This window comes from Pseudomyrmex gracilis, unplaced genomic scaffold (assembly GCF_002006095.1).
Source record: "Pseudomyrmex gracilis isolate BER0280 unplaced genomic scaffold, ASM200609v1 scaffold_12, whole genome shotgun sequence".
In the NCBI taxonomy this organism is placed as follows: Eukaryota; Metazoa; Arthropoda; class Insecta; order Hymenoptera; family Formicidae; genus Pseudomyrmex; species Pseudomyrmex gracilis.
This window is the reverse complement of record NW_018020596.1, coordinates 1,270,244-1,295,849: the sequence shown is the minus strand read 5'-3', so window position 1 is coordinate 1,295,849 and position 25,606 is coordinate 1,270,244. Positions and strand designations below refer to the sequence as shown.

General features: G+C 41.3%; 3 protein-coding genes across 8 annotated transcripts; 1 reads left to right on the top strand and 2 right to left on the bottom strand.

The window, feature by feature from the left end:
* Nucleotides 1–186: 186 nt before the first annotated feature.
* LOC109863672 (ileal sodium/bile acid cotransporter-like) lies at nucleotides 187–1,837 on the bottom strand. Its single transcript, XM_020444084.1, has 5 exons — nucleotides 1,754–1,837; nucleotides 1,434–1,538; nucleotides 1,078–1,340; nucleotides 797–983; nucleotides 187–716 (listed from the first exon to the last, which is right to left on the bottom strand). The coding sequence occupies exons 1-5, from the start codon at nucleotides 1,824–1,826 to the stop codon at nucleotides 538–540; spliced, it is 807 nt and encodes a 268-aa protein (XP_020299673.1). The 5' UTR covers nucleotides 1,827–1,837; the 3' UTR covers nucleotides 187–537.
* Nucleotides 1,838–4,606: 2,769 nt separating this feature from the next.
* LOC109863674 (transmembrane emp24 domain-containing protein 5) lies at nucleotides 4,607–7,077 on the top strand. Its single transcript, XM_020444086.1, has 4 exons — nucleotides 4,607–4,991; nucleotides 5,596–5,792; nucleotides 5,872–5,938; nucleotides 6,024–7,077. Exons 1-4 carry the CDS (start codon nucleotides 4,797–4,799, stop codon nucleotides 6,252–6,254), a joined length of 690 nt encoding a protein of 229 aa, XP_020299675.1. The 5' UTR covers nucleotides 4,607–4,796; the 3' UTR covers nucleotides 6,255–7,077.
* A 138-nt stretch (nucleotides 7,078–7,215) lies between these two features.
* On the bottom strand, nucleotides 7,216–25,271 carry LOC109863683. Of its 6 annotated transcripts, none has more exons than XM_020444102.1 (16): nucleotides 24,813–25,271; nucleotides 24,205–24,512; nucleotides 21,485–21,868; nucleotides 19,066–20,170; nucleotides 18,274–18,620; nucleotides 17,016–17,551; nucleotides 16,038–16,180; nucleotides 10,304–10,861; nucleotides 9,682–9,782; nucleotides 9,476–9,578; nucleotides 9,046–9,394; nucleotides 8,860–8,973; nucleotides 8,629–8,790; nucleotides 8,335–8,529; nucleotides 7,855–8,246; nucleotides 7,216–7,662 (listed from the first exon to the last, which is right to left on the bottom strand). In XM_020444102.1, exons 3-16 carry the CDS (start codon nucleotides 21,719–21,721, stop codon nucleotides 7,445–7,447), a joined length of 4,560 nt encoding a protein of 1,519 aa, XP_020299691.1. In that variant the 5' UTR covers nucleotides 21,722–21,868; nucleotides 24,205–24,512; nucleotides 24,813–25,271; the 3' UTR covers nucleotides 7,216–7,444. The 6 variants fall into 6 exon arrangements, with proteins under 6 accessions (XP_020299691.1, XP_020299689.1, XP_020299690.1 ...); XM_020444100.1 differs by having other exon boundaries at nucleotides 24,850–25,271; XM_020444101.1 differs by having other exon boundaries at nucleotides 24,205–25,271.
* Nucleotides 25,272–25,606: the final 335 nt, after the last annotated feature.

Below are 25,606 nucleotides of genomic sequence, written 5' to 3'. Positions count from 1 at the left end.
CTATCGTGCGATCTCTTTCTCTCTTTAATCAACTCTCGAATTTGCTCGTCAATTTTTTTTAAATTAGTTTTTAATGGACTTTGTTTATAAATGAGTAACCAAGTAAAATGGATTTATAATTTGATTTTTTTTTAATGGAGTTGGTGATTTTAACGACTTAAAATTAAGGATAAACTTAGATGAAATACCATCATATTTGGAGCTTTCGAAAATATAATTTATAAATGCATTTTTAAACACTTATATATATATATAAAATATATTGTTTAAAACACAACCCTGTTGCACCATTTTTGTAGATAAATAAATGTCTGTTGTATACAATACATAACATATATATCTCTATTAAGTATCAACATATCATAAAAAAATACAGATCTCAAACAATTGTTCAATAGATATTACTTATCTATACAGCCATCCATTCTTATTGCCTATACATTTTCAACATCAATACATATATATACATATATGATATTTATAAATATATCACTGAGAAACGCAACGTAAGACGCAATCATTCTTGTGCATTGTTAATTAGTTGTTTGTTTGAGTAATGGTGGAAATATCGGTAGTTTTATTGAGTTTTTCTAATGACGGAACATGATCCAATCTAGCTCCAGCCTTTGTTTTCTGTCTATATTGATAAATCAACTTTATTATGTACAAAATCATCAATGGTATTGGCGTCATAATTGCGGTAGATACAGGTACCACTAAAAAAAAAAATATTTTATTAGATAATTATTAAAAGTATCTATATATATATATATATGTATTCGCAATAACTACTCACCAGTAGTTAAATCATCCGATGGTGGTTCTAATGTAAAACGTAACAAAAAGATAGCTACGCCCGTGTTCTGAACACCAGTTTCAATAGCTATTGCCCGTACGTCAGCCTGAGATTGTTTACATAGTTTCGCTATTACAAGGCCAAACAAAAATCCTAGCCAAGGTAGGCCCAGTCCTGCGAGTATGATCTGCGCAACAGAAAAATAAACACACACTCTCATCACATATACAAGTTCATTTCTGTCACATCTTTCGCGTTACAGATTCATACAAATAGCTCACCTTCCATGAAAACAATTTGAAAAGATACAAATTGGTGACAATGGCAAATATAACGATAAATAGTATTAAAATTACAGAGAAAGGTTTCATTATTCGGACCAATATCCGCGATATTCTTGGAAGCTTCTTTTGAATGAAATATCCTATAATTAGTGGAATCACGAGACCAATGAGGAAGGTGCCAATCTGGCGATAGGGGACCACAAGATCTCCTCGTTCAAAAATATATCTGCCCAATGTAAAGATCCAAAATGGCATCATTCCTGTGTGATAATATTTCAATATAAGTTTAGAAGATATTGCACACGTACAAAAAAAGAATATTTTTTCTCTCTTTGAATATACTTTTCTCTTACCAAACGCAGCAATGGTACACATAGTGGTCATTGTGATGGAGAGATTTAGATTGCCATCCAGTAATACGGTCCAAATGTTAGAAGCACCTCCGCTCGGGCTTATTCCTGTGAAGAACATGCCTATTTGCAGGTCAGGACGATCGGAAAATATAAGATATCCAATGATATAACTTAACTGAAAATAATATTATTGAAGGTCACGGAAAATTAGACTGAAAAGAGTCAAGGCAAAGTAAATGGCAAGGTGTCAGATAACTCTATATATCATATATTTATCAGCTGTATAGCACACATATCGTATTGTTGATCAAAATACTTACCAATGGCATTATCATAAACTGACAAAAGAAACCTATGGCTGGTCCAACTGGTCTCTTCAATGTATTCCGACATATACTCCAATCCATGGCACAGCCAAAGTTGATACACAGGATAGACACGAGTATTGCAACACTGGCAGTGAATACAATATCTATCACGCGTTCTTCTCGCACAACATTAACACGGGAAACCCTTTGACTGTCGTTATTCTAAAAATCAAAAACACATCTTTATCTTTTTGAACTAATGTTGATTACAGATAATTCGTTACTCGTTCCATTTGATTTTACCAGAGTAAATAATAACTTTGTCCTTCCCAAAAAGACACCGGTAACATTTACAACGCCGTGTGATGACGTTCCATTTTGTACCAGCAGATGTAAACTTGGCATTGCGATATCAGTATCCACACAAGTCACCGTTGTTTTTGATGGTAAATTGTCATTATAGTCACGTATGACAAACGGAACTGACACCACATGATTCATATGCACAGTTATATCAGTTTCAATGTCGACAGACCACGCTGCAGCTTCTCTCAGTAGCAGTAGCAGTCCTATCGTGCACACGGCGACCGTCATTTTCTGCAAGTAACAGAACACAAAACAAATTAGCATAAATCTATCGATCTGTCTTTTCGAAGTGATGACTCCACTGATTTCTCATATTGTTCGTTACATAATACAATTCTCTTTGAAATCACGCACATTCGGAGAAATCAAACAAATCTCGATAAGAATGCAGAAATCAAACAGGTATCCACCTGATAAGAATGCTATAAAAAAAAAAAATAAATAACAAAAAAAGGAAAACAAACGAGATAATACAAGACAGTGCAAACGTGCCGTTGGCGCGAATTATTCTTCTCAATTACCATTAAGTCTCCTTCTTGGTAACTCGACATAGGAAAAAATAGTTATCATTTTGTCTCGTGTAACACAAGCGGCGTTTGCGAAATATCACGAAGACGCACACTTAGACTTTACACGCACTCTAGTACTATCTCTTCTACGCGGATCCGCGTATACTTTGATATAATTACCGTTGTATAAAAAGGACGTACGCGCGCGTAATTAATCATAATCACACACACACACACTCTTTTTCTCTCTCTCTCTCTCTCTCTCTCTCTCTCTCTCTTTCTCGGTTTACAAGCGGTGAAATCCCTCTTTTGTCGTTTTCTCGGGCGAATGTCTCGAAACGCGGAACCTGTTTCACTCGATCGGCGAAGCCATCCGTTTGCGATCGCGAAACATGCTTGCTTAGCTAAATATTTAGGACGATCGTTCCGTTCCGCGACTGCGTCACACACACACATAGAGATTGCGTGCACACACCGGTCACGCAAGGTGGAAATCACATCGCTTGATCGTTTCCGATGTGAAATTCGATTTCCGTTTTGCTAAATATACGCAAACTCCGGTGTTGTTTTACTTTCGCTCTCTTGGATCTCGCGCGCGTGACTATTGCGGTCAACAAATAACGTTACCCGTCATTTTCGCGAGTTGCGACAATACATAATTCACGTATTGCATCGCGCTCTCAATTGCGCCAGGGGATTCATTATCCCGTTGATTGGCCATGAACCTGAATCGACACAGAGCAATTTTTATATATATACGAGTTCTATATGAACTTTACTCTATGCTTGCGTAGCTTAATTATATTAAAAAAAAAAACATAAATGATAAAAGACTAGGATTTTCCGAAACGCGATGTTTAATGTTCAGAGATAAGAAAAACACAACTGACACAGCGCAGGAAAATCAATAAAAGTTTTATTTCTCAGTCGATTTATTTGGACCTTTCTTTCACTCGACGTGTTAATTTCCTTATTTGTAAGAGCAATTTGTTTGCGCAAGCGCGAATATCATATAATAGTTTAAATTTAAAAAAAAACATTTCTAAAAACAATTCTAAATTCTCCGTCGCTTTTTTTTTTTTGTTTTCTTCTCTCTTTTTTCTTTACTTTATCGATCTGTCGCGATGCGTGACACACATCACGGGATATAGTAGAATTACAACAGGTGAGCTTCAACTTACTTGGCAATAATAGAGGATGCATTTAGCGGAACCTGAGCAAATCCACTTCGCGTGTCTTCCGTGCGCGAAAATTCGCCGAGATCTGTTGTCCGATGCGCGTGTGGCGCGCGAAAATCCACCGAGATTCTGTGAAAACGCGCGTACACCGCGTGTATCGCAACAACACACTGATCTTCGCTCTTTCTGCTTGCTGTGGCGCACTCGCGAGAGAGTGGGGACTCAGATCGTTATCAATATTTGCGATAACTAATGATCGAACAATCTGTTTAGTCATTTTGTATTACTCTGATATATTGCAATGATGCAATTTTTGTATAAATTGATTTTAGTGATTTGATATCAATTTTCCTCAACAAAAAGCGTTGGAAAAATATTGTTTGCGCGCTTTTAAAGTTTTTTATCTTCTAATTAAAGAACCAGGATCCGGGATCTGTCAGGGAAGAGGAACTTTCTTATCTTCTCTCTTTTTCTTTCTTTCTTTCTCTCTGCGGTTGTTGGATGTATTTAAAAAGTATAAGATGATGACGTATGAGAAAGAAAAAAGAGAGAAAGTTCAATTCTTTGACTATATAACGGATCTCCTGCCAGGTGTTCCCACCACTTTTCCTATCTTTCAATATGCTTCGCACGCGTTGTTGCGTTGTTCAATAACCGGAATCGAGCCTTCTGTTGTGGCGCGAAATTTAACGTATTTCGTCGTGTAACATCTGTTGACATTTGACAAGACTTAGTTAGTTTTGGAGCAAGTATCTGAAGAAGCCGCCAACAATGTTTTTGTGTTTCACCTTTCTGCTATTTGGACAACGGAGGTGCTGTTGATCCCCGTTACAACACCGAAAGTACCGACTAGCAGTCCATCCGATCACACAGTTAGAGATTCAATCGGGAGCCGATAGGAGCGGAGCTACCCACAGTCTGTCAACAGATCGACAATTTCCCCGTCTGTGGAGTGATGCGTGGCCTGTGGACGTCAATTGTTGTGATGCCCATCGTGCCACAATGTTCCTCCTCGTACACTTTGGTTACGCGCTACTCGGCTTGTCACTGATCCAGGTCGTGCCTGAGGCCAATGGCTTCTCTTACGAGAATCTACCCGCGGTAGCGATGGATTACAAAGTGCACATCGACGCCGGCAAGGAAGATTGCTACTTTCAATACGTAAATCCGGGCGCTACGTTTTACGTCAGTTTTCAGGTACTTTACTCAGCCGGGTTGATCCAGCGAGCAACGTGATATTTTAATACGATCGATCCAGACGGAAAATCGATGCGAGATCGATGATCCGAAACATGAAACGTTCGATCGACCATATGGTTGCGCGAAATCACGTTCGGCGTCTCATGAAAAGCGTATACACGCTCGGCGTGACACGTGGCCGCGAGAGAACATGTGGTCGCTCCGACAGTTCGCGCACGTCGCACACGCTCGTATTTCATTCGTCTGTCGCGTTCTGGAAAGCGAACGCGTGACACGTGCTCGCTCGTTTTCTGAAATAAGCGCACGTCTTAGGTTTCTCATGTAAATTGGAAAAAGTTAGAAATTGATAAAATTTCTCTCTCGGCTGTATGCCATAAAATGCGACTTACTTTCTCCAGTGAGATATCACATTAGAATTTTATACAGATTGTTAGATAAAAATGCGTGAGATAACAAAGTACAATTGAATATAATAGAATGCGCGATACGTACAGATACAATATGATATTCTTTTGAGAAAGAAAAACAAAATGAATGAGGGATACAATTGATACTTTTTCTCCGCTGCTCACATCATCAATGTTCATCGTTTTAATCTCAGGTCTTGCGTGGCGGAGACGGGAAAGCAGGATTTGCGGTGAGAAATCCAGACGGAACGATAGTTCATCCTTATCAATGGCGCGCCAATGCCGACTACCAAGATCAATCCGTGAACGGTGGTTATTATAGCGTGTGCATTGATAATCAATTCTCGAGATTCGCCGCGAAACTAGTAAACTTGTACATCACAGTGATCAGGTAAATTATCTGCAAAGTTAAATTAAACCAAAAATATGCATTAGATGAAAACATCTTATTGTTGCTACGTTGCTGTTAGATATGATCAATGGCAAAAGTATACGCAAGAACTGGAAGAATTAAATCTCTCCGTCGAGAACTTTACGGTATGTGCGTCATGAAAGGAGGTTTCTTTGTCTATTGTCAATAATGAATATGTAAATTTGGTTCACGTGTTGTGTTCTCTTTCAGAATACGATTATAAACGTGGAGAAGAACATCAACGAGATGCTACAGACTCAACATTGGAGTAGGAGCAGAGAAGCGAGAGATCTCAATCTGCTGTTGGACAATAATTCTTACGTACAGATATGGTCGATCGCGCAATTGGCCCTCATTCTGATGACTACCACCGTTCAGGTGTACTTCGTTAGGAAACTGTTCGACGAGAAACCATCCGGACATTCCAAGACACGCATTTAACATTTGGTGTATCACGACCGATTGCTCGCTCCAAGAGAGATACAATGTTTTTTGTGATAAGACAATTGCATATTGCTATTACTTTCGGTTATAAATCCATTTATCATACGCAAATCAGTATGTAACGGCGCAATTGCACATCACGCGTGCAATCGTTTCGATTATAGCACCTTGTAAAAGTGTGATATGTATTTTTTTGCGTATCGATACGATTTGCGTCCTTGCGCCGTTTTACAAAATTTAATTGTACATTGATTCCTGAAGACTGCGTCCGAATGCAGGGAGTATATACGATACGATATACAAGAGATTTTGAAATTGGTTATCGATCGAAAAAACGAAGTCCCGGATGTGTACGTGTAAACGGAGAAAGATTTATGTTCAACAAATTGGAACGTGTGATTTCAATTTGCAAAAACAGAACGAATAGAATATTCCTATCGACGAGATTTTGTGTTCTTTATCGAATTTTGTTACATTATCGCAACATAGTATTAAGTGCACGCTAGAGATTTCTTAACGATACTTCTGAAGAATACTGTGTTAAGATATACTTCCTGTTTTATTATATATTAATATTATATATATATATATGTATATCAGTCAGAGAGCACCGCGCTCTCTCTTGCGCATCACATGAGACTCGTATTTTCCACATCTCTCGCTTTCGATCATGTTTACTCGCATTCGCTTTTAATTTCAGACATTCTCATATAACATATATTAAAGTCAATATATTTAGGAATGAAGAAAAGGGAAATATATAAAATAATGTTTATATTGTATTTGTACAAAAGTAATAAACAGACGCATACTTTTGTTACATCTCTTCTCTTTTTGTTTTATATATATATATATATACAATATATATATATATAAATATATATATATAATATATATATATACAATATATATATATAATATATATATATATACAATATATATATATAAAAAACTCTTACCTTTTTGCGTGAATTTTTTCTAGTTTCTTTGTGCGCTACAGTTAAGAACTTTTGCAAAATTCTGTTCTTCTTACTTTGGCGACGAATAATATTATATATATACATTGGCACATAAATTTTAATCGGCTATTAAAATACTGCACGAATCCGTAAACTATAAATAATTTAAATCTTGATCACAAATGTTCGAGCAACTTGCGCTCCCCAAAATCGTGCGAATCTCTCTCGTTAATGAACTCTCTGATTCTGCTTTGCTCTTCTCTGTTGTATCACGCTACTGCTGAGCGCCAGGAGGCGGTGTCGTTGTTTCAAATTCCGTGCGCGCACATGCTCCGACGCCACCTCCTTCGTGTGATTCGCCGGGAACCATCCTTGCTCGCCGTCCAACAACTTCTCGCCATGATACCAACCATCCGCCATCTTTCTCAATACATTTATCACGTCTCCTGCGAAACAAAACAATTAGCAACCGTTAGACTTTGGATTTTTTGTCATCACAAAACATTTTGTTAAAAAGACAAAGCGAACCGTACTAGGGCATTAAAACTTTTAAGAAACAAGATTCTTCCAACAGAAATACACAAATCCGAGATTTTAACTTTGTTTTATTACACGAGAGATATTTAAAATTGTTTTACCTGGCTGCAAGGACAATTCGTCCGGTTGATTTGGCGAATATTGATACTTGGCCATTACTTGCGGACAGTCCCAGGATTCATAGAGCGTTTCGCCGACCGATTCACGCTTGGGCGGCGAGACAGCCTCGAGCCATCGTTCCCGTTCCGTGTTACTCTCGCACGTCAAAACATACTCCACGTGACGGCCGGAATGGTTCTCCAAGAGAGTCAGTATCATAGCGTTCCGTCCAGAAAACGGCGATTCCTCGGAAGCTGATTCCAGGGCCAAAAGATTTCTCTTACATGCGTCTATGACGGTGTAGCACTCGTCATGAGCACTGCAAAGATTATTTCTTTTAAAACGAATTTGTGAATAACCATAGTTTATCGGTCCGAAAAAGTATAGACAAGACCTGGAAAAATTTATATATCATTCTGTTTTATAAAAAATAAAAAAAAATAATTGGCGTTATTAAGTTTGTGTTAAATGAGACGTCTTACTTGGACTTCAGTTTTGTGACTAGAAGATAATCAGTCAGCAGTAGCAGATAGAGCGGCGTCTTACTGAACTTCTTTCCGAACGTTAGCTTGTACTCGGTGTCCGTTTTCGTTGACAACTGCACGACTGATCCGCTTCTAACTAGATGCTTGCCTCTCAACACGATCGGTCGAACTTTCGACGAATATTCCAATTTTCTGTGCGATTAAATAATTAAACACTTGATGAAACACATTTTACATAAAACAAAGAAGAGAATTATATTAATTAGCAGCAGAAGAAAAAACAGTCAGCACCTCGCTAAAGCTTCTATTTCCGCTTCCTGAGCGGCAGCTCGTGCGCCCTCGTTGCATTCGGCGACGACGTTGCTCAAAGTCGACAAAACCTGTTCCCAAGACGCTCTGTCCGAATGATCCATCGACAGTTTGGACAGAATGGCATCGGCTAACAAAGGTAGTCTGCGCAGAAGATTTTATTTTAACACGCGTAAAAATATTTTCGACAAACTCTTACTGTTGCACACGCACCTTGTGACGCGCTGCATTGGCAGCATTAGGAAAGAATGCAAAGACAAATTTTGACACGTTGGTCGCATTTCGATGCGTTTGACGGCCTCCAAAAACTTCACGCCTTTCCGAGCTCTGCGGTCAAACAAACACAATAATAACTACATTGTTAACAAACATGTTTGTATTCTTCGCTGAGTATCTTACTTGAGTTCTTTCAACGTTGTGTCTATGCTAACTTGATTCGAGCAATAGGCCACGTACGTGGCCTGACATTTCTCGGCGTGTTTGAGCAAAACCTCCGACAAGCCCGGCAACATCGGATCTGCTCTCCACACAGCTTCCAGTTCGGCCAGAAACGTTTGCGACGTCGACAACACGTTCGGCACTCCGCCGAACAATCTCTTTCTCTCGTTTTGCGACAGAATCTCATTCATAAGACTATTGTTGAGAAACTCGTTCTCTAGGACCCGAAGAGAATTTAAGTACGACGCTTCGGAAGTCAAGATCTCGAACTTTGCTTCCTGAATTTTCTTCTCCTCCGATGTTAGTCTCTCTGAAATATCGTTGAACAATTTTAATTTTACACGTCAGACGTAATGTTTGTATCTGATTACAAAAGCGTTTTAAAACATACGCAAGAGGCCACTGTGGATCACTTGCGGGGTGTGACACCAAAGCATTCTTTGTCCTGATTTCGCAAGAACCGTCGATTCCCTTTTGCACGTCGCATCTTCCACCTGTAAAAAAAAAAAAAAAAAATAAACACAAAATTTAATTTGACGCACAGAAAACCGTTTTTTTTTTTTTTTATACACGTTTTATCTTATACGAAAATATTACCTCTTCGTAACCTTCGGAGTCTGATTCGAAAGCAACACGAGCCACCGCGGCCGCGTAAAACTGGTAGAGAGGCTCTTGGTCGGCAAGCACGCTGTAATGATCTACAAAACGTGATATTATCTTGTCACTGTGGTGCGGCTTCTCATATAAAAAAACTAGCGACAAAATTAATCACCGAGCATGGATTCGAAAGAACTTCACGTAACATCGTTAATTAATTTAAGAACGGAAGTATCATTAAGTCTCTTCAGTGAAAGTGCAAGCGTACGCGCTTTTCACGCGTTAGTGAACGAGTGAGTGGTATAAAACATGTGGGAATATCCTGTTGTGGCAAAAAGTCCCAATATTTGGCTTTGTGAGAATCGCTAAATTTAGCCTTTGCCCGCTAAAATTGGATCACTCTCGTTGAGCGCACTCGTAAAATTCGTTTCTTCTTGCAACAGAACTTTCGTGACTTTTTGTCAAATTTATTATTTCAAAATATTTGAATTCTTTACGCTCGTTTACGAGATTTAATTGATATTTGTTTCAATATTTACTTCCTAAACTTTAAATTGTAATGTAGTCAAAAAAAAAAATAATAATAATAAACAACACTTGAAAATCACCGTTCACAACTCACCGACTTCAGCACCGGTCGGAGTTCTCGAGGAATCGTCGCTACCGCTTCCCATGTATTGGCTATTGGTGTAAATCGTCTCCTTGACGATCCCGTTGTTGTTGTTGCGCGCGCCGCGGACGTTGTCATTTTTGTCGTTCCCGTCTAGATAGAAAATCGGCGGGGTGGCGATACTTTTTCTGAAGTTCCTCAATCGAAAATTGAAGTACTTCCCGGTGTCGACGTGATGATTCTCGTTGCCGGACTCCTTGTCGTCAAAACCAGACTCGTCTACGGACGGTCGTCGTCTGATCCTGCCGAGACTACCCTTCGTGATGCTCCACGTTCTGCGCAGCATCTTTATCCGCCTGCCCAGAGTTTGAGTTAGACTGGCCTCCCTCGGCGGGGGAGGAGTTGGTCTCATAGGGGGGCATTCCAGATAATTGCTGATAACGCGATCGTTCAGGGCATCGTGACAATGCCTACTACGTCCATTGCACGTTTCCGTTTCCGAATCGCTGCTGAAGTCATCCGGCTGACAGGAATACAAGCTCTCGTACGTGCTATCGTCGGAAACGCTATCTAAACAGATTTAAAAGTGAAAACTTATCGTATCAATGTCAATAATTACTTAAATTTTTAATTTTTGTTTTTGTTTGTTTTGTCTATGCGTATATATATATATATATATAACGTTAGAGTAATGTGTAGTTTGCGACTAAATTAACTTAAACATCTACAACGCAATATATACATTTCGCGGCAATACTTTACACGCAACATCATCCAACGAACGATTCAAGTTCTTAAAAATATTGTTGTCGATATTAAAAATCAGAAGGTGTGCGATTACATCTCTGAAAAGAAAGTACATTACAGAATAAAATTCAATTCAACAAGCACGGAACTGATATATTTCTTCCGTAGTTTTTATTTTTCAACGCGTTTGTTACATTTTCATCACAAACTGAAATTATGATATCGCGCAGACCTTCGTGCACGTAACACGACGTCTCCTGGATGTCCGCATCTTCGTCGAGGTTCAGGACGCGCAGCTGCACCAAGCCCCGAGTCTTTTGCGGATCGTCGTCGTCGTCGTCGTGCCGACTCGCCGGTTTCTGTTCCACAACGATTTTCTCGGGCTCGCCGATGAGAAGAATCGATCCGCCGCCGAGACTGACGGCCACTTGAAAATCAACCGGTTCAGGGTCAGGCCCGCCGATCGCGCGATGTTATCCGAGAGACGCGTGCCCACGCGCGCCGGACTACCGCGGCTGGACCAGCGTGGTTTTACAAGGGAACACAGGCAGGCGGGGGAAACGACACGGGGACAATTTATGCGCGAGGTGAGTCAAATATGGCCGTGGACACGACGAGAAATTCCCTCCACACCCGATCGAATTCCCCACCGGGATTTTAACGTTTCATCGACGACGACTTTCGTTTCGCGATGCAAATTTTAACGTCAGCGATCATTTTATTTTATTTTATTACTGTCGTCGCGCGCGACGTCGTCGACGCAATTTACGACATATTATTCGAAATCTCGAGATTGTTTCGAGATTCACTTGCACATTGTACAAATAATAATGACGAGGAGACTGCGAACTCGACAAGCTAGCTTTTTTGAGAGGAGATCACGGTTCGAGCACATCTCTCTTCACCGATCTCCTCTTCCACTCTCTCATTACTGAAAGAAAGTAGTAGTGAAACTCTCTCATTACTCTCTCGCGGCTCAGACCGCGCGCGCTTCCCACCTGAAGATCCAACTGATTCGAATCAATTGTCGATATTGTCAAAAAAAATGAGGCGCGAGCTCTTGACAAATATCGTCAATGAGAAATTCAAGTTTAAAACAACTACCTAACGCTTAAAAAAAAAAAAGCAAAAATGGCGACGCATCCCTATCTTAACACTGATATAGCGAAGTCGCGTCGCAATCGCGGGACTAACGACGCGTTAATTACTCGAACTTGAAAGTGAAGTTACTCAGTACTTGGCGAAGCCAAGAAAGAAAAAATAATAGCTTTTACGGTGATTTCTCGACATCAAGGACGTTCGCGGAGGAGCAGATTCTCTCCGACCGCCAGCCATTGTTCTCCGGGTCCGTTCGCCTGAAATTTCGTCCGGCTCGCGCGCGCGAATAACGGCGGGCCTTCTTCTTCTTCTTCTTGTTTCTTCACTCTTCTTACCTTGCGTGTTGGGTCGTCGGGTCGTCAGCGTCTCTCTCATTTCCACATCTCGTCGGTGCGCAAATTCGAGAGCTCCGGCGTACGCAGGACGCGTTCGCGACAGATCACACGCTTCGACGTCGCGTCGTCTTACGCACACACACACACACACACATACACACACAGCGCGAAGAGAAATAACACTTTTTTGCGGAGTCCTTTCCGATCTGCGCGAGAAGAAGCACCGTACGATTCAGCCCGCGGCTCGGCCGTGACTGACAATGAGAGCGCGCAATTGGCGCTTTCACCTCTCGCACGCTGGTTTCTTAAGGAGCCCTCACACACGAGCTGTTTAAGTCCCTATTTAAGCTGACTTCCACGCGATTTCCACGCAACTGTTGTGTTTGTCCGCTAGCGCTTATGTAAAAAAAAAAAAAAAACCAGCGTCCTGAGAAAAAACGACGATTTAACGTACGGGATTAAATGACGATTGCAAATTATCTGCAAAATCAAACCATCTGCAAAAAAATGTGTTAAACATCATTATCAGATATTGGCACGTAATGCGATGATCCAAGTCCAATAGATAACAACCTTGATGTACTTTGCATGTGTTGCATTTGTTAAACGCAACACATCTCTCATGTCGTATCGGTCGTATATTACTCGCAAACCGTGTCAAGTATCACGTAATCGCCACGATCTAAGCTAATAAAGACTTCTTTTTTCCTAAGATACAGTTATCTCGCTGTCAGGAACGTGGGATCAGATCGAGATAAAATAAAAACACACATCCAAGAAAATAACATCAGATTTTCTTTAAGTTACATTTCTACCGTTTTTTTAAAAATGTTTCCAGCGTGGAGTAAAAATAATTAAAATATAAAATAGATTCAAAAGAGTAATTAGAGTCTTCGACAAATTTCGATGCGAGCCACGTATTTTCCAGCGAGCGAGTTAATGAGCAGACGAGGCAAGCACGTTATATGAGCGTAGGATGATGAAGATTTTCATTATCGCGCGCATCGAGCGTGAGCGGCGCGCGCTTCTGATATAGTCGATCGTTAATGTTCGAGGCAACGACCGTACAAAATGAAATCGCTTTTCCGTAAAACGGAACGCTCGTCATAGAAACCGTTGTCGGTTTCGCGACGGAGAGCACAGTTGCTCGATGAATTTTATTATCGCTGTCATTAGTCTTCGTTCATCAGGCGGTTATTATCCCATCGGCGGCTAAATAAATCTTCGCTTAATAACGGATTTTCAGCTTGTATCGATCATGTTGTACCGCATGTTCGCATCGAAGTTCGTTCTACAAGTTCGTTCTTCAATACTACTCGTCCGGTGTTTTTTGCTCGACGGCATTTCGGATCTTTCGAGCGCGAGATGTGGAGTTCTTTCCCTCGCGAATAAAAGTGTATTCTGCGTCACTGCTCTACCAACGGCTTGCGACATCCCTCGTCCAACAACAACACAGCGGCGATCCGCATGTGGCGCTTGCATGTTGCAGGCAAATAAAGAGAGAGAGAGAGAGAGATAGATCGAAAAAAAAAGAGTTAACGCACGCATGTACATTACGTGCGAACAGTCACAGAAACATGTGACGAGCAAGTTTTACCTGAATACCGCCGTCTAACCATGTGACTGTCCTTACCGATGGTATCTACACACAATGCGCGGTTTCGTCTTTTTATTCCGCGCGAAATTAAATGCCGTCTCTCTCTCTCTTTCTCTCTGACGTGACATCAATTTTTATTTTTCCCTCGAGACACGGATTCAATAAAAGCTCACGGAGCTATTGTATGAAATGCCTTCACACAAATTGCGACACTACGTGCCGCAACAGAACCTGTCCGATGCTTGCCGGACAATGTGACGAGGAAGACGCGCGGCGGCAACTCTCGCGACTCGCATAAAAACATTCCGATCACGATGTGCACTCGGAATTGATGGAGAATGGATGCTCTGTCGCTCGACCTCGCGCGACCTTGGTCTTTCAATTAAAGGCGGTACCGGGTGTGCGCTGCGGCACACACGCCGGGTCAATTACGCTGCAAACCGCCTACGATACTTCGTAGATACGACGTTTGTCGCGAACAACAAACGTCGGCGCGCGCGCGCGATCGCGGATACGCGGCCGTGACACTGTTGAGATTACACACATTCGTCGTTGAAATATCACGCGGTAGATGTACGTGATACAACCGTTCGCGCTGCGATGTTTCTGGCATGTTAATTTTCCCTTCGCCCGAACTGGACTTGGAAATTCCAGGTATGACACACGTCTCTTCCGCGACTTAACACGAAAGTTCCGATCGACGTCTCGCGATATTGAAAAAATCGATCAGGACTTTCTCGAACTCTGTAATTACGAGACTGTGTGTGTGTGTGTGTGTGATATCGTCCACGAATCGAGCAGAATGTGAAACTCTCACGCGTTGTTCGTTCGATGTACGAGCTATTTTTCTCCAACGCGCCTCTGCTCGTGTCCCTTTAACGGCATCTTCGTCGGAAAAAGTCTCGATTGTATTTTAATTCACGTGCGGTGCTTGCCTTACAACAGAATCTTACATAAAATCTCTTGTTGTTCGTGATGTAATTTTTTCGTCACATAATTTTGTCAATGGACTTGTTGACGCGTTTCCGGTGTTTCACACACAACATGGCGATAACAGAATATTATTAGTAACATGCAACAAGAGTAATAGCCGATCGGTTTCTCTGTTATCTCGACAACTTTTTGACAATCTGCCTTCTACTTTCGAGTATCACGCAAATGTTTTTCGCTGTTTGTTCCCAAGAAGCGTGTGTGTGTGTGTATATACTATATATACATATATATATATATATATGTTACACCGTGGCGAAGTTTGTGCAAGTCGTGTCACGTGCAACGTGTTGCTCGGACGGACTGCATCATCGACAGCGGTGTCGAAAGTACGAATTGTCGAAACACACACAGTTACGGGAACTAGCTAACATCGTCAACCGCAACAACCACTCAAGAAAAGTCACCGGATAGTTCCGTGACGAATACTTGAGCAACATCTCTGTCCGTTTTATAAATATCGGCGTTATCGAATCACGCGCGCTGTATATTCGACGCTCTATCTCAACGGTTATTTTTACCGTTTGCCATCAGACTGCCGCGAGACTGAAGAAGACAAGTGACGATAAGTTTATTATCTCTCGCGTGCAAGGATTCCTCTTCTCGAGATCTTCTAAGAAACAAAACACACGCGATACAAAAGTTCAATGTGTTGTTAATGCGATACATATGTGATTATATCAAATCAAAGAAATGCGTTTTAATTTTGTATGCGTGTCACTCGACAAGCAATTTGCAATCGCGAGCGTTAATTCACGCGCACGTGATTCGCGCGCTGCGCAATTTAACGCACACAATGTGCGCGCGGCGGTTGATTCTCCGATAGACAAGTCTCACGCGCGCGCACATACACGCGATTTTGTAGAACGCCGGCAATTACAGCGGGAATTCTCCAAGGAGAACACCCAGTTGTATTCTTAGCGACATTGCGTTACCTGCGACGTTACCTAATAGTAAAATTGTCTTCGTCGGTACTCACCGTCGACGGGAGCGGTGATTGTTTTTCTCGTCGCCTTGATGCTCCTGCGCGATCTCCTGGATCGTTGCCTTCTGGCATTTCGCGACCACCGCTGCGAGAATTTCTTTTTGCTCGACGCCGCTTGTTTGTCGTATTCCTTCTCGCTGTGAAATTTAAAAAGAACACACGTCACGAAACATTCGCACAATTGATGTGAAGATTATTTTACCGTATCAAAAAAAAAAAAAAATATGACGTACGAAGTACGTCTTATCTTGTCTTTGTGTCAGCGTTTATAATTAATGCGATGATGAGAGCGCGTTGTATTAATCACGTTGACAATTCGTTGATTCTTTAGGTGCGGAATGCGGCGATAACGATCGCGATGTTAGCGCGCGCTGATGCGTCGCGCACTTTTTAATCGCGCTGCGTTATCGTTACAACGATTCCCGGTACACACACATGTATATGTTTTGTTTGCGAAACACTTGCGACGAATCGTCTGTTGTTCCCGCGCGAGGACATCGCGCATTAGAAGAAGCGTTCGCGGTTCTAAACGTTGATTAATCGTCTCCGGTCAAAATAAATGCCAACCAGCCGCGATGTTTTCGACTTCGCGCCGTTATCGCGAGGCCGCGGAAAAGCTTTCAAATAAGTCTTATCGCGCGCGCGCGCGCCGAGCGAATTCCTACGACTGCAACTTGCACATTGCTCAGATAGGATGACCGGGTTTCCCGATAATTGTTTTACATCGCCATGTAACACAATTAACTCCGTTATTTCTCACTCAATTTATCTTGTGTTACACCTGCAAGAGTAAAAATCGTAGCGCTCTATTACATTTGTTTCTTAAAATTCTTTTGTTCTCCAAATATACCGGATTTTAGTTTCGATGATAAAAAGAATACCGAAAAACAAGATAAGACAAGCGTTATTTATGTTTCCCTTCTCTCTTTTCCCACTATTGTTTTTTTTTTTTTCCCCCGCCTTCATGCTTACCATGGATCATTGGTCTGACAAGGGCAATGCGAGACGCTCGAGACCTCTTCCAGGTCCTCCCACTCGGATTCCTTGCCGTTCATCGAAGTCAGTCCTAAGACAGAGCCGGGTGTGGAGCTGGCGTAAAGGCTATTGACACGTTCCTCGCCGGGCGGCAGACCGACGTCGTCATACACACCCATCTCGTCCCGCTCCTCTGCGCTCAGATGATTGTCGCAGTCCACGCTGGAATATTCATTGTTCGTCGCCAATAAATACTGATCGCCGCTCCTTCCGATCGTCGACGAAGCGTCGCGTTCCCTCGCGCGACCGTTGGAAATCGTTCGCGATTCCACGGACTGCTCCTTCCTCGACGGTTCCTCGGACGCGGTCTCCGGAATCAGATAGTCGTCTTCCTCGACGGCTGTTGAATCGCTCCTGATGCCAGGTGGTAGCACGTCGTCGTAAATCTCCTCGCAGTCGTCCTCGGTATTAACGGTGAATTCCTTGACATCGGAGCGAGCGGTCGGCAAACCCACGTCATCGTAATCGGATTCCTAATATGAGATTTTATGACCTTGTCATTTTTGCAAAAAGCATCGAGTTAAGTGACACAGCTGTGCCGATAAGTTGTGCGACATCGTCACTTGTTATTTCTCTTTTATTAAATGTGCGTAATGTGCATAAAAATAACAGTCTCAAAAGCGAAATTTGAAGAGAGAAGTGAATCAAATTACGAAGTGCAAATTTCGATGCCGCATTTCCGTCCCTAATTCACACACGGTGCGAATATTTCGCGCGCGAAATTGATTATTCGATTCTACATTCCGTCTCGCCGTCGATTGCCAATTTTGTGCACTATTTAGCATTAAGCAATCGCACGAAAGTAAGATCGCTTAATCGACGGCAGTAAACGTTCGAAAAAAAAATATCGATTACGAACGCAATAGAATATTGAACATAAATTTTGTTTTCTTTTTTTGTAAACTAATTTTTAAGTAATTTTTTAATTTCAATGTTTTATTTTATTTTTTATTTTTTTGTAGTTTTGTGTGCAAATACTTATATAATTTTTTCATTATTCAACTGAATAAATTCGGAATTTTTTTCACCAGGCAGCTTTTTTACTCGACTTTCGCAAATCAAGACTGTTGCGCGGAAAATTCCGTTAGATTAAACCAACCGAAAATCTCGTTTCACGCGCGGAATTACGTCGATACAAAAATTCTATTTCATCAAGATTAGCGATAACGAAAGTTTCACACGTTAATTCCAATACCGTTTGAGCGACAAAGTTTGACGGTCCGATATCATCATATCCCTCGCTGTCGACGCTTTCGTCGTTTTCCTTTGAGGTGTGACACGCAGGTGTGTTTAAGTCGTGCTTGTCATTTAGAAAATTCTTGGTCCGATGGCCGTTCCACAGAAAGCTGTAATTGGCTTGCGGCAGGTTCGCCTGAGGGGAAAACTCGCAGACCGGCTCGTATGTCTCACCTTCCGGCAAATCGGCCTGATTCTCGATCGCGGTTTTCACCACCTGGCTGCAGTCCAAAACTTTCGCCTGTGATTGCGATTCCCTCGAGAAATCATTCTTTATCTCCGCGTAGTGCGTTTGATTGTTCTTATCTGTAATGAAATTTATCGTAAAGACCTCGCCTCGAACATTTTGATAGCATCATCGACGGAAACACTATTCTTCGAGATAATGTTTGTCTATCATTTACTCTTTTAAAAACTCACTCATAAAATAATAATAATTACGCATTAGTTTTTATTTCTACAACTTCTACTGATTTTTTTTTTTTACATTTCTATAGCAAACAATTATTTTGTAATCGTATTATAATTAGTTTTTAATTGCATATTTTTTATTATTCCCGAAAAGCTACTTATTTATCGAACTTTTTTAATAACGACAGTACAAAATTCCCGAGGCACAATCGCGCAAATCGAGCCTCACTTGTGCAAGAGAACATTTGCATAAATTCTTTCTCGATTATCGAACTCGGTAAAGAAATCTGACAATGCTTCTCAAGTGAGAGAGAGAGAGAGAGAGAGAGAGAGAGCGTACCCGTAATGCTTACGATGGCTGATTGGTCTTCTCCATTGGGTTGGTTGGAAATCACGTCGTCGTTTGTCGGAGACATTTCTACAGCGACCTTGAGCCGCTCGGTGTTCTCATTCCCAACCTTGTATCCCTCGTCGTCCTTTCCAACGAGTAGAGGCAACGTGGCGCATATCTGCTGATGAGTAATCACGACTTGCTCCAGACTGGACTCGGCGGTGTCCCGAATCAATGTGGAATTCGTGGCGGACGCCACATGAACAAAGTTCGTGGGCGACGAGATAATCACGTCCTTCAATTCCTGTCTCGATAAGCTTCTGATCTTGGCTGTAGGTGAGTCTTGAATTATCTTGGGCACGGGCGTTGTTTGTAACGACTTGAACGAGCTAACCGAGCTGTTCAGCGTGTACGACTTCTTTAGTTTCTTTTTCTTTTTCTTCGCGTGTTTCACCAGATGACGAGGAACATAATGCAACACATTCCTGGTGAAACGTTTCTTTTGTTTCTTTTGTCGCGCTGATGACACGCTGTCGTTCTCGTCGCTCGTGATCGATCTCACGTTTTCATTGGATCGGGATTCCACGAAGACATTTTCGTACACATCCTCTCGCGAAGCTAGATCGTCGGTGGATTCCGATTTGGCGGCTATTTTCGAAACAATTGAAATATTCCTCTCGTGCGTTGCGGATTCGGATGATGTTTTGTTTGACGCTACGAAACTGGACGTATTTTCGAACGCGGACGCTTCGTAGTCCGTTACCGCGTTCATCTCCTCGTAGTCGCTGGACGAACTGGAGTCTTTTCTTTCGACGGAACATTTTTCTTTCTCACACCGATCGTTAGCAAAATTGTCGCAAAAATCCTGCTCCGTTTGTGTCAAATCGTCGCTGTTGTTATTTCGCGAGTCTTCAATCAGAGATTCTTCCGCCACCGACGACGAATTTTCCACGTTTTCTCTCGTTGTATTTTCTCGAGAATCGATTTCGGATTTTACGATACTCGCGTTTGCAGAATCGAATGTTCTAGCGATCGGCTCGTTCTCCGACTTCGTGGAAGAGAAGACCAGACACTTGGTGTAACTTTTCCGTTGATGACTTGCCCCGGATTTCACCTAACGACGAATTAAACGGACAACTGTTTGAACGAGTCTCGCTGCAAGTGTCTCTCGTAGGAGAGGAGATTTTTAAGGAGAAAGCTTCTCGACAATTCGCTTCGTTCACAATTATGTTAGAAATAATGTGTAATACCATTTTCTCTCTTTTTTCTATCTCAAAATTGTATGTGTGTGTGTGTGCGTTTGTGTGTGTGAATTATTTTTGTACCACACTGTATATATTTTTCTACAAATTATATACACAACAAATTGAAATACTAACGTTTCTCTTCGTATCGGTTTGTCAAGTTTACGAGGGTAAAGTTTTTACAAGACGATAATCCGTCGTGACTAGATGGAATTTCGCGGTTTTACGGGATACCAACACGCGTATATATACAATTGTGTACGTGTAATATAAATGTATATAAATTATAAGCCGGTGTCGCGTTTGTTCTCTCTACCCGTCACTCGCATTCCAATATCCTCATCAAACCGATAGGAACGCCCGTGAAAATCGCGTTTTGTCCCGCAATAAAGACGGTATCGTGCCAATAAAAGAACATCGCGCTCGGAAAAGTCTCGACCGTTAAAAAGTTGTTGTTCGTCTTTTTCGGCGATCCGTGCCATGTTTTTTTTTTTTTTTTTTTCGCAGATATCCCGTTAACGCGCGTAATGGCAAAGACGTTGCAAAGACGGCACCGAGTCACGAAGTGACTCTCTCGTCGCGATTCTTATCCGACTTGGTAAGTTAGCATCGCTGAGACTTTAAACCAAGCCACTCCTCCGACTATTAGCATCCTTTTGCTCGTGTATCCGCATACGCGCGTATGCCGCGTACGTGAGAGAAAACATCATACATCTCGGAGGTCTCGGCTGCTCTTAACGAGAGTCGCGTAAACTCTTGTTTTTAAATACACATCCGGGTTACATACGCAGAAGTAACGGAGAGAGAGATCGAAGAGTTTTCCTCCATTACTGGGAATTTAAAGAGATTATTTTGAGACGCAAGTCGAACCACCAAGACTGCGTCTTCATTCATGTAATATCTTCTTTAACGCGTGTACGTGTGTGTTTGTGTGATTTCGTGAAGAGAGTATTAAAATTCCGTATTTTATCGCCCTGTCAATCGATAATGTCACACGTGACAAAAGTGACAAAGTATGTGCGCACACATGTAAACGTTCAAATTTTCCCTCGAGTATAGAAAGAGATATAAACACGCGTTTGTCGATCAAAGTTGTTCTACAAAGTGTCGATTGTTGTGAAACACAATATTGAAAAATCGACGAAAAGTTTTCTCGCGCACGAGAAAAATTCATCCAAACGTACCTTGGAAGACGGTCGTTTGGGCGACGTTTTCCCATTGACAAGCGTCCTCTCCTTGTCCGATTTTTTGTCCGTCTTGTCCGCGACGTTGTCGCAGTCCACAGGAAGCAGTCGCAAGGGCAATCTCGTTTGTTTCAAAGCTAAACTATCGAGAGTGGCGTAAATAACTTTGTCGGAAATCAGGGCAGCCTTACCACTCCCATGTAGGAAACTTGTATTGGCAGTGAGCGAAGGGTTCATCTTGTCCTTTTCTTTTTTACGACGATGACGAGTGCTGTGTTATATGATTCACTTTACTTCTTCCGTCACTTCATCACGTATAGTAGAAATTAGAGTTTTTATCTTTTAGCTGTCTCATCGCACACTTGTTGCTCTCTTGCGCTCAATCTGAAAATCATCAAGATTTTCGATCGCGTTAATTTTAACATTTTATATTGCTTATTAGTGGTTTTTTTTTAATTAGACTTAGAATTTAGGTTTTATTTTTACGCACTCGTTTTTTTTTAGTTAAAATTCTTAAAAAACTTTATTTTAAAACAGTTTTTTATTATTTCTAATGTTTCTTTCTTTTTTTTAGCTTTTAAGTAGCGTGTTGTTGTCAATTTCAGGCTATTTTCTACTTGTTTATCGTCCGAGAAGACAAGTGCCCGATTGACACTTGTCTTCTCGGATATTGACAAGCTAAACGTGACCTGACAGAGAGAGAGAGAGAGAGAGAGCGAAAAGAGCGCAGAAAAAAGAATTATCTGTCGTTAATCCGGTGTGCGGAAAGGATGCAAAAGAACCGCACATCCAAACATTTCCGCGAAAGCACCACGATAAGCAGTGCGTGTTACGCCCTTATCACGAGCATCGTGCGTGCATATATGATCGTCGATTGCGATGCTGCGCATGCCGTTCGGCAATTACAATGGTTGCTCATTATGCAATTACATACACGAGAGTCTATTCGTACTACCGTCATCGTTACACATATCGTTGTTTCCAGAAGCGTTTAAACTTCGTGAAGTGTTTCTTTTTCTTCCGCGACTTCGCGACGTATTCTAACTGTGTATTCTTCGAAAAAAAAAAAAAAAAAACAACGCACGAGTAGACTCTTATACAACGTTATATAAATACAAGAAGAATATACAAACGAAATATACAAGATTGATGGGATAATCGACAGATAACTCCGCAATTTTATCTACGCAAATATTTGTCACCGCGGTTCTAAACTTCGTCTCTTTGTTTTTTTTTTCTTGCGATTTAATCGGTGAGCTAGCTGTGATTACGTAGTACAATCAATCTCGGACGAAGTCGGTATTGTATCAGATTTAATTGATCAAACGTAAGATATTTTATAACAATAGACTGCTTCTTTCCGCCAAGTTTTGATTTCGCCGGAAGTGCGAATTGTTCCGAAGTTCTTATCGTGTTTGATTTCAAATTCCTGTTAAAATCGATACGTGTTAAAAATCGACGATAGTGGCACACACCGTGCATTCCGTAACAGCGCGGATTATTACCGTTTTTCAACTCGGGTCACGTCACGCGCAAAAATTGTTTTGCGAAGATCTCATGATTCGCGGGCTCCGGTATCTTCGTTGTGATTACGTTGACACTTCGCCGGGATCATTCGGAGTAAATGTCAGAGAAACGTGCGCGACCAGTCATGTACTTCGCGCACTCCCGTGAAAACACTGCACCTGCATCGCGCGACGATGAACGCGGCAATGAACGCAACAACGTCCGCAAATATACAACAGCGTTATACGACGATCACGCGATAGAACGCGCGCACCGATCGCAGCGGACCCGACCGTCGCCGATGATCGATCGCCAATGATCGAGCGGCGCGCGCTCAACGGCGACAAATCATGCGGCGCCGTCCGCGCACTCGCGTCGGCTCGGCGAGACTCCGCGCACGCGCGACAGTGCCGCAGCTTGCGAGAGAAGCTCCCGTTCCGATTCCCCAGTTCCCCGGCTACGTAAAAATCTATCGCGCAACAATTTAAGTTTTTTCACGAAGTATTCATGTGATGAGCGCAAGCGCATTAGTAAATTCATTCAAGAAGAATCAAGAATTAATTACTAATTTTAGTGATAACGCGCGGCGTTATTTGGACCGAGTATTTAGAAAAATACTCGGTCTAAAATTGTTTCCTCTCTTTCTCTCTCTCTCTCTCTGCGTGATAAGATAAATGAAATATTATCACAGAGTGTTTTAACGATGCGCCGGTTTCTTTCTATCTCTGAGCACACGCTATAATCAATACCATTGACCAATAACTGTATTGTGTATGTGTGTACGTCAACAAAAGATTAGTTTATTCGGAAAGTTTACGAACCTGATACTGAAATTTTATGACATCTGTTCGTACACAATTTTTATGTCGAAATATTTTATTTAGTTTGCCCTAACTAGATCCTTAAATATTTGAACAACTATCTGACTAATACCATATATCTAGACTTTATATTTTTTATCTGTGGTATCTCGCGTTATACACACACACACACGCACACACACAACTTTTTATTCGCAAAATTTAAGATACTTATAGTATAACTAGCGAAAGTAACTCTCTGCACATTTCTAGAATAACATAAGATATATCTTAAATTATGTGTAATTATGATTGCACTTCAACCGCAACATCGCACAAAAAATACGGTTGAATTTTTGTTCCAAGATTTCTCTGCTTCTGACATATTTCTGCTCGTGTGATTTAAAAACTCACTTTCTTGTTGAACATGTTCGCGGGATGTCGGTTTTGTAGTCCGATGCGTCATTCCGCAACGAAGGATGCGCAACGTGGTTGAGGAAAAATGAAGCCTGGCTACAACGCATCCGTGCCCAACACCTTCGAAACGGTTTAGCAGTGATTCCGCATTCTTTCTCGGCGAGTTTCTCCGTTTCATTCTCGTGCGCGTTTTCATAATCAAAAACGCCCGCTGTCTCCCGTGTTGTACGTAACACACGACAATTCTTTTGTGCGTTATGCAGTTTTCACGTAGTCTTCCATTAAACTTTTCAACACTGTTTGTTCTGAAATTGGAATCAGTTGATCGAATACATTGCGAAAAGTATTTGTAAATAGAACGTTCTCGAAACAACTTTTATTTTGTGCTACTTATTTGTGTGTGTAAATTTTAAACAATAAACATTTCCGCGTTTGTTTTTTTTTTTTAACGCGCAAAACGTATCGCGCAAAAGAAATCACCTTCGTGAGTGAAAAATGTGAAAGTTACGTAAACGAAATTGTTGTTTGTAAAACGTCACCGTGTACGTGTGCGTTACACTGTGAACACAAGCGTACACGCTTAAAGTAAATGGTGTGAAATAAACCTGTGCGTTAGAGTGGGATATAGTCGAGAATTCTTACATTCCTCCGCAGGTGAGTCTGGGATCCTGATGTGGCACGTTGACCCCGTTCGCTCTTCCCCGAACATCAGCCGTGCAAGGACCAGAGAAATTATTAATTCAGAGAAGGCTCTCCTCTCTGCAAAGTGGAGCACGATAATAAAATACGACCCGGTCGTGAGTCATTTGTTACGTTAAGAGAAATAAGAACAGATGATGAAATGACGTTTTGTGCTACTTTTGTACATCTGATAATTGTTACGTATTGGGCAAATCTGTTTCGATTTATCATCATAAAAACGATATAGAATAATAAATGTGTGTGTAATTACGTAATATAACATAATAAAAATAAAACTTTGATGTAGTGTAATAATTAAAATTATAAATTCTTGCAGTTCTTACACACATTATATTCCTCAAATGCAAATGAAACTTGAGACTCAACATTATCTTTGCATTACATTCGTATTATTTAATCTTAAAATAATTAGCGTGTTCTCTCTTTCTCTTTCTGTCAAGTTAGCGCACGTTGCAACATTATTCTACATCGTGTAGAGATTACTGTTAGCTTGATGCCCTCATCATCACGTAACATCTAATTTGTTGGCGCACTGAGGAACTTATTAACGTGATTACACGACCCCAGTCTGTGTAATCTAATTACACGATTAAATCACAGTACGTTAAACCAAAAAATTTCAATGTTTCGGAAAAAAATGCAACTCTCGTACGCGCGTGCTCGTTTGATTTGCAAAAATTAGAACGGACTATTAACG

Bases quoted from the DNA above. Each gene is read 5' to 3' on its own strand.
- LOC109863672 (XM_020444084.1), bottom strand. From the start codon at position 1,826: ATGTCGGAATACATTGAAGAGACCAGTTGGACCAGCCATAGGTTTCTT. The intron at 984-1,077 runs GTGAGCTATTTG...TCTGTTGCGCAG, and splicing joins TCAAATTGTTTTCATGGAAG to ATCATACTCGCAGGACTGGG. The intron at 717-796 runs GTGAGTAGTTAT...TTTTTTTTTTAG, and splicing joins ATCGGATGATTTAACTACTG to TGGTACCTGTATCTACCGCA.
- LOC109863674 (XM_020444086.1), top strand. From the start codon at position 4,797: ATGTTCCTCCTCGTACACTTTGGTTACGCGCTACTCGGCTTGTCACTG. The intron at 4,992-5,595 runs GTACTTTACTCA...TTTTAATCTCAG, and splicing joins CGTTTTACGTCAGTTTTCAG to GTCTTGCGTGGCGGAGACGG. The intron at 5,939-6,023 runs GTATGTGCGTCA...GTTCTCTTTCAG, and splicing joins TCTCCGTCGAGAACTTTACG to AATACGATTATAAACGTGGA.
- LOC109863683 (XM_020444101.1), bottom strand. From the start codon at position 21,721: ATGAACCCTTCGCTCACTGCCAATACAAGTTTCCTACATGGGAGTGGT. The intron at 17,552-18,273 runs GTATTGGAATTA...ATCTCATATTAG, and splicing joins CAAACTTTGTCGCTCAAACG to GAATCCGATTACGATGACGT. The intron at 8,530-8,628 runs GTGCTGACTGTT...TTAATCGCACAG, and splicing joins GAAATAGAAGCTTTAGCGAG to AAAATTGGAATATTCGTCGA.